General features: G+C 42.6%; 1 protein-coding gene across 1 annotated transcript in view; it reads left to right on the forward strand.

Annotated features, from left to right (window-relative positions):
- Positions 1 to 6,817: 6,817 nt before the first annotated feature.
- Positions 6,818 to 8,402, forward strand: part of samd11 (sterile alpha motif domain containing 11) — a 52,471-nt gene continuing 50,886 nt past the window's right edge. Inside the window, exon 1 of the mRNA XM_071513842.1 lies at positions 6,818 to 7,514. Coding sequence (XP_071369943.1) covers positions 6,818 to 7,514 — 697 coding nt within the window. The remainder of the gene's footprint in view (positions 7,515 to 8,402) is intronic.

Raw genomic sequence — 8,402 nt, forward strand, 5'->3', positions numbered from 1 at the left:
AGACACAAACCGAAAGTTTTGAAACATGATGTGGTGTTTAGGACTTCCACCAGATGGAGTGAATTGAAACACCAAATTGAGTTTTTTTAAAAAGACCCCTGTCAAAAATTCAGAACCCTGATCTGCAAATCTTTTCCTTCTAATGTGTGATGTTACTCTATATCGCTGGTTAACATGCACACACCCAAGACCTTATCCCTGGAAACATTTTGTGATATTAAATACCACAAATTCCATCTCACAGGGGCTAAACTGACTGCAAGACCATTGAGCAGCTTGAAGTCTATAGATAAAATGAAAATTAGTCTGCAAAAGTGCATTACAAATGGACATAACTAGCATTAACTGCTGCCCGTTAAAAACATAAGGTTGATCTGAAGCTTTCTTTTTCAACATCTGCTTTGGTTATCAAATAGTACAGAACAGAAGGATGGAAAAGAGTAGAGAAAGCTGAAAGAGTGTAGGAGTTAGATTCAAGATGGTTTTCCAGGATAATGTACTTGTTTAGCAACATGACACTTCATTAGACAACATGCTGGACACCTAATACTTTTATCTGGTGTGAAGCCATGTCTTTTCTGTATCCAAGAGAAGATCATTTAAATATCCTGAGAAAAAATAGTTATTTTAAACTGAGAATCAAAATCTTGAGTATACAAACCATTTTGTGGTGTTTGATCCTGAAAAGTCTGATTTAACAAACCTATTTGGTATTTCCAAGAGCTTGTGTTGTGATTTAAATGTTCACTAATTGGGTTCAACCTCTCTGCAAACACCCATTTTGTTTGGTCCCATCACGTATGAGTTTAAAACACAATCAGGGTGTTTCAAGACACTTCCAACCGTGAACTCTCTGCTACTTTGGCACTGAGCTGGTGTAAGACTTAATAAAAATGTCATCCAATCTATAATCAGGGCCAACTATAGTGTACAATAAACAGGATAACTATTTCACTGTCATAATGGCGAGCTCCACTCTTATTGCAGTCTTTGGCTGAATAACTCGAGCAAAACTTAATTTTCTTTCTCGTCTCCTAACTTGAACTTTCTCAGGCGTAATTATCCAGTTTAATATTTCTAAGGAAATTAGACAGACACGTTGAGCAGGCTTTCTAAAAAAAAAAAAAAAAATCATCCTCTGCTTTAAATAGTTAATTACTCTCGCCTTGTCTCCGGCGACGGTGTCTGGATATCGATGGGGGGAGAGACAGAGAGGGAGAGACGCTTCTGTTTTTTTTCCAATAGGGGTAGGCCTATATATTTTGCAGCTCATGTCTGAAAGGCTGGCTCCAAGCGCTAGGGGTGGGCTCTCGCTCTCTGATGGTTTTCCAGTGAGTATTTGTCAGGTCAGACTGTGCACCGCCCGGCGGTCTCCGCTCCTCTCCCCGGGTTATTTATTACCTCTCTCCCCCGCCGGCAGCGCTGCGGCTCCGGGGCCGCTGCCAACAACGGCGCAGAGGCGGGGGCCGCAGTAGGGGGGTTCCCCACGGACGGCGTGGGGAAGAAATGACCGTGAAACACATTGTGAAGATGGACAGAATTTCGGGCTTTAAACATTAAGTGACCTTCCTAGATGTTTGCAATAAATAGGCTTAAGAGTTTATAGATTGGAGACTTATTAGGGACTGTTCTTTGGCCTGTCCAATTTTTAGTAGGCTATTGTGAGTTTTTGTTTAATGGAATAAGTACAGTTCCAGTTTTCATAGCAAAACTAATGAACCATTGTCTTGTTTTTAAAGGAACAATCCACCCTGCACATAAACTCTACAGCTAGTTACCTTGAATTTCTGGGCCCATGTTCTTGTGTGGTGGTGTATTTTTTATTTTTTTTATTTCTGTGGATAACTGTCTACGCAATATGTGCAGTGACTCTTTATAAGCTCGTGAAGAGTGCATGTCTAATATATATCGAGAGCACGATATCACTATTTCGAGGGCACGTTTTGGCAATTTGTTGTAATGGGTTGCGCACGTAAAGAGGAAATCGAGGGAACGAATTGTATCTCGTGCACACGAATAAACCAAAACGAGGACTCATTTTAACCAGATCGTGAGAACGAATTGTATCTTGTGCGCACGAAAAAATAAAACGAGAGCTCGAATTGCATATTGTGCGCACGTTACAGTAACTTGTGGCCACGACATAAATTATTTTTCTCCCGGTGGCCACTCCCGGGCTTTGTAACTATCCAAACATAGACAATGTGACATCATGTTGAGATATTTCTGGTGCTGCTGCAATGGAGTTTGATAGCGCAAAGTTTTTCAGCTATCTAAAACAAAAACTGCAATCAAAAAGGATTGTCAGTCCGTCAGAATCAAAGAGCAAAGGGCTTTCTCTCTAGTCTCCCCATTTTGCACAGATGTTCAACACTCATACAGGGAGAAATCCATCGTAGAAGAGGCAGAGAGACAGATTTCTCCACCCACAATAGCCTCAATAGACCAGAATGCAATGCAGCCATGAGACATGTTGTGTTTTGAGTACGAAGAACAACTCTCACTTTTCCTTGATTGGTAAAACTCTTAATCTGCTATCGCTATTGCTATCACTCTCTCCACCTACATGTGTAACCCACAGCTGACTGCAACAAGTCCACAACTGTTTTCTGGGTTTTGTTGAAAGTAATTCTGGGAAATGTGGGAGATCACAAACTGAAGCAGAGGTCGATGAGGCAGATGGGTGAAAGTGGGTAGCCTACAACAAAAAGTAATATCACAACTTGATGATATCTAACAGTGTAAGAGCATCCAAGGATGGATTTCTCATTTTAGGATTTATCAGTTTTCCGGTAAAATCTGGAACTGTCCTTATTCTATAAGATAATAATAACAGTATATAATGCTATTGTATTATAATGTATGCTAATTTAGGGCTGGGTGATAATTCAATATTATCGTTTATCGTCTTTCAGTGGAATCATATCGTGATAATATGAAGATATTTTAAAATCGTGACACATTTCTGCTGTCTAAATTGATGATGACAAGCAAATTTTAGATAAAAACTCTCATAAAATGAGGTATGGTAGGAATATTATTTGAATATTTCTGTTTTGTTTGACACCACACCCAACATTACCATTCGGTTCAATGAGATGAACATTCATTTGATTATTTAACGTGATTTTGCATACATGAACCATATCGTGATATATATTGATATCGAGAAAAATCCTTATGATTATCGTGATATTGATTTCAACCCTATCGCCCAGCCCTATGCTAATTCACCATGACAAGTGCAGAGCTTTGCCACTTTCCTTGCTGACTTGTTTATCTGCTACAGACCTGTCCATTCTAAAATATAACCAAAGTTTCAGATCTAAATAAAAGCTCCTCCAATCCTTTCATATAAGAACACATCACAACATGTTAGCATAAGTAACTGAATATTTACTGATGAATAACAGGAAACTGTCTGATTGAATTGTGTATTGGTGGTCGATGGTGTGTATAGGTGGTCTCTACCAATACATACTTTTAGATTCATTCATTCATAGCTTCTAGAGATGTGGGGTTTTGGGGTGGGAGATTTTCCTCCAACAATACACAGCACTCTGCCACACTACTGTAAAAGACACAAATGAAAAAAGGTTAAGTAAGGTTTCACTCCCACAACAAATATTTTGATGAAACAGATGGGCTGATGGAAAAATAAAATCACATTGAACCTTTTATGGAGATGTGAAAGTTGAAGTCTTGTCATGCTAGAAGTTTGGGGAACCCCTCCATGATGAGCCTCCATTACAGAACGAGGATGAGTCATTGTCAGGAACGGAGTGGGTGTGGGAGTGGGCATGGGTGTCCCCTTTATGACTGGTTTCACCAGGGCTCTCCCAAAGGTGCAACCCCAGCACCGACGCACACGCACACTAGGTTTCCATCGAGGCATTTCAGCGTGGTAGAGGGTTGATTTGATAAAGACAGAATCAAAGAGTTTCTCATCTGAAATCTTGTGTTCCACTTCCTAGAAATGGCTTTGTGAACACAAGCCATAAATGTCAACAAGTCATGATTTATGTCAGTGTTGCTGCTCAGTATACTTACCAACATGTGGGAAGTGACATTTTTTAGTTGAAAAATGTTGCTTTTCGATTTCATCTGTCAGGCTGTTTGTCACTTTCACACCTAATAGGTAATGGGTTAGCTTTTGGATATGTGATGTTAGGAATCCATGTTTTCTTCCTTAGCTGTGAGTATTAAAGCTGCTTTGGACTGGTCTTGATCCCCAAACCCACTAATTCCATTACTTTGTTTTCAGACTTCACAGCATCTGGACCTCAGTACCGACGAGAAAAACATCAATCTACGGTCCGTCATCTTCTTTGGTAAGGTAGCTGGCGGGTGTTTCTGTCAATGTCTAATGTGTCTTTGCCTGCATGGCCGTAGATGTAGGCACACACCAGTTCTGGTCAGACTGCGGTCTCTGGCCTTCGCTGCACCGCTTCCCTCTGCGGTGTGGCGTGCCTCCTTCCTGTGTGTGTCAGAGGCTGTTTGGCCTGATTTATAGGCCCCTGACACACAGCGCTTTGGACCCCACCTCTGCTCCTGGAATGGCTATTCCATGTGTCGGCGGTGGCGGATCCACCTGGGTGGTTCTCCACTGATGGGGGTCAGATGTGGTCCGGCTCACGAGCTGCAGAAGCTCGGAGGAACACGTCCCGCAGACGGTGTGGAGAGCGAGCTCCTTCTGGACCTGAACACGCTGTTCCACGCTCAGTTTTTACACCAGTTAAATAAAGCAACGTGCTCTCACAGCAACAGTCGTACATATCTTACGAAAAGTTGTCCACCCTCGATGCGTACTGTATCTACGCATGGCCAGCCACATAACCTATGACTGCGTGTGCACCAAAAGCAAATAAAACTACTTTGGTAGAAGTTAGGCATTTAAAACAACTTTCAGTTGAAAAAAAGGAAAAATGGGGAGCGCTGCCGGGATACACATAAAATATCAATGTGAAAAAAGTGCTCTTTGGTGGAGGGGTTATTGGTACAATCCAAACAAAAAGACAAAGGCACTCTTTCTCTCAGGGTAAAAATGCCTTTATTGATATGACATAGGTCTCTCTAACATTAAAACAAGGGATTCCGGCACATTTCGGCTATCGGCACATTAGCCGAAATTCGTTTTTTTAATGTTCGAGAGACCTATGCCATATCAATAAAGGCATTTTTAATTTAAGAGAAAGAGTCCCTTGATCTTTTTGTTTGTTTTTGTGGACTAAAACAACTTAGTTTAAGGTTAGGATCAGGTTTAGGAAACTAAAACGTTGGTTTACGTTAGTCAACTAAAACAGTTTGGTTAAAGTTAGGGTAAGATTTTAGTCATGGTTAACGAAGAAAAACTTTTACTGAGAATTTTGACTTTATTCACTACTGAAAACTTCTTCACACAAGTCGTGACTCAAACCTGGGTCATTGGAGTCAAAGGCCATCCACCACCTCACTATTTCAACTACTGTCTGTTTCAGTCACGTGATCTCCACCTCCTGTTCCACACAATTCATACAATATAATGCGAAATGTAACTACAAACTTCTTATGACAACAAGCTGAATAAAGCCAAACCCATACTGTAGCTTAGCACCTATTGCACTCGGTTGTCAACAAATCTCACAGTTCTTATTTGTGCTTCCAGATAAAGCCCTAAAAAGGATCGAAAGTGAAACATTTTTTTGCGATTTTGTGACATTCAAAAGGGTTACTTGTGTGGGCTAATTGTGCAAAAAACATTCTGATGTGGGGTGAAAAAACTGACAGCTATGTACACAAAGTTGAACCATTTTAGCAGCGGCTCAGTGAAGCTGCCGCAGGTGAGTAGGTTTGTCGGGGGAGAGAGGGCAAAATGGTGTCAATGTAGGCGGAGTATAACAAATAGATGGTTGAATTTAGACACACAAGGAGGACATAAAACACCCACTGTATTCTGACCTGCGGCTGATGTCATGGATAGATCTGGTGGTCTGTGACGTCTGTGATCGAGACAGTCTTAATATGAATGTACTTTGATTCAAAAAGTGTAAGCCTACTTAAGTGTTGTTGTTGTTGTCGCTGAATAGGGCGACAAAATGATCAAATTCTCATATTTTTTGGCTTGTGTGTCACATTTGGTGAAACAACTGCTATAGAGTGTTTGATTCAGTGTGTTTGCAATTACACTGGTTGATTTAGATTTTACTTCCTCATACTCAGTAATCATAGTGCCTTTCATTTGACGCTCTGAAGCGACGTCCCTCGCAGACCCCCCTGCCCGCAGCGGCGCTCGCCAAGCCTCCGCTGTTTAAATGGGCCAAGTTGAGAAGCGGCGGAGAGTGCAAATCTTGTTTGGTCTGGGTCTATGAACTTCAGCGTGACTTTAACGACATACACAGGGTTAAAAACTACTCTTTCCAAACTTTCATTAACAGTATTAGTATTGCGAAGATATTATTTAGGAATATTAAAGCCCTGTCTGAATGGTGTTCCTGATTAATTTCATGCCACGCAGGTTTAAGTAACAGGAGAAATTAAATATTGCATATTCTTTTTTTATGGTCTTCATTGGCTGTGAAATTTCATCCTGACCACGTGTAAAGTCCCCTAACTGAATCGCTGTGCGTTATTTTTGGATTGCACTGCCGATCAAATTTTTTTTGCCCCTACCAGTGAATGTGTGTTATTAAAAGTCTCCTACTGCTAATTTCCCCATAGGCAAAACCTAAGAGACACACGAGGTGTAGCTGCGACGGGTCAATGATCACCGTAGGTAACATAATGGCCGGGGCTAAGGGCTGCCCAGCATGTCAGGTATTAACAGAGCGAGTCTGATTAAATGTGGGAGGCAGGAGCTGCGAGGCTGGCGGAGAGCGCTGCCGCTGCGAGCTGGAAACTAGTGAATGGGAATCTATCCGGCAACTTCAACAGACCGCTGTCTCACGGCGACACGGGGGCTCTGCGTAAAACCAAGCGGCGCGTCTCCAAGTCTGGGTCTGCCCAACTCATAGAAGGAGAGGACGCTCAAGTTGGATCGGGCGAGCAGCTTTTCACTTGTTACCGGCGCTCGGCTCCCACTAACATGCCTGCCATCAAAAAGGAGAGGTTGGATGGGGACGACATGGCATTGGCTGCGTTCAACCAGTCCGAATACCTGGCCCCTTTAAATGCCACCGCTATCCCCGTGGTGACCCCGCATCCGCCGCCCTACGACCACATTTTCGCCCATCACCGCGCGTACTTGGGGCTCCACGACTCGGCGCTGCATCACCAGCACCTCCACCATCACACGGACGACTTAATGCTGGAGAGGTTCTCCTCCATCCCCGACTTTCAGCCCTTCTTCGACAACGGGGAGCCGTGCATCGAGGTGGAATGCGGGGAGAACAAGGCTTTGCTTTATATCAATAAACTGTGTCAAGGTAGTAAGGGACCCTCAATTAAATACCGGGGCGAGTGGCTCACTCCAAATGAGTTCCAGTTTGTCAGTGGAAGAGAGACCGCCAAAGATTGGAAACGGAGTATAAGACACAAAGGTAAGAACAACGTTCACTGTCCTCCTGATTGTTAGACATATAGCGGGACACCGTACTCTTAATTGAACACTTTTGGACACCGTTTATTTTGGATAGGAACTTGGTTCTCCTGGTTTGGTGCTGCGTTTTGTAGTGAAAGGGTTACAGCAGATACAGTGCGTAAGGAGACAGATGAGAAAAGGCGCATATCCTCCCTGTATCCTCGGAGGCTTTGACACACAGTTTGGGCAGCGACCATACACCAAAACGGGGCGTCTGGAGTATAGGCTGCACTGGGATTGAGGTGAAAAAAGCATTAATACTTAGATAATAACATGTGTGACAGTTGAAATACTTTTCTATGGGGTGAATCGTTCCGTTGAGTGCAGCTACACTTGTGCATGGGTGTTGACACTTTTACGCATCGCATGTTAGGTGTGTGAGACATTTTAGAAAATGACTGTTTTGATTGCCCAAATCACGTCATACTCAGTGTTTAATGTTGGGTTGTGATCGTTTTGCAACTTATCCAAATTGGCAGGATTTTTAAAAATGTATTCCTGCTGTTACTTAAAGGTGCATGCTGTAGTTTTTTTTGTTGGTTTGTAACAATGCTGACAGAATATATCAATTCAATAATATTGTTTCAGTGTTTTTTATATTGACCTTTATATTAATATTTTTATGCATTGATTATGCATGGTGGGCGCACTTGCACCCCCCCCCCCCCCTCCCTCCCTCCCCCACGCACATACACACACGCACACACACAAAAGGTTACTCATGCAGAACTGACACGCGTTAAGATGTGTTGGGGGAGGGTGTTGCCCCCGGGTCAAAAATGATAGCCTAATAGTTTCATATCTACCGGTGCCTATAGACAGATGACAGTAGGCTGCTGTCGGTTCG

This window comes from Centroberyx affinis, unplaced genomic scaffold (genome assembly GCF_046629955.1).
Source record: "Centroberyx affinis isolate AG114_WGS23_722 - 3 ecotype Tasmania unplaced genomic scaffold, CSIRO-AGI_Caff_v1 ptg007568l_1, whole genome shotgun sequence".
Classification (NCBI taxonomy): domain Eukaryota; kingdom Metazoa; phylum Chordata; class Actinopteri; order Beryciformes; family Berycidae; genus Centroberyx; species Centroberyx affinis.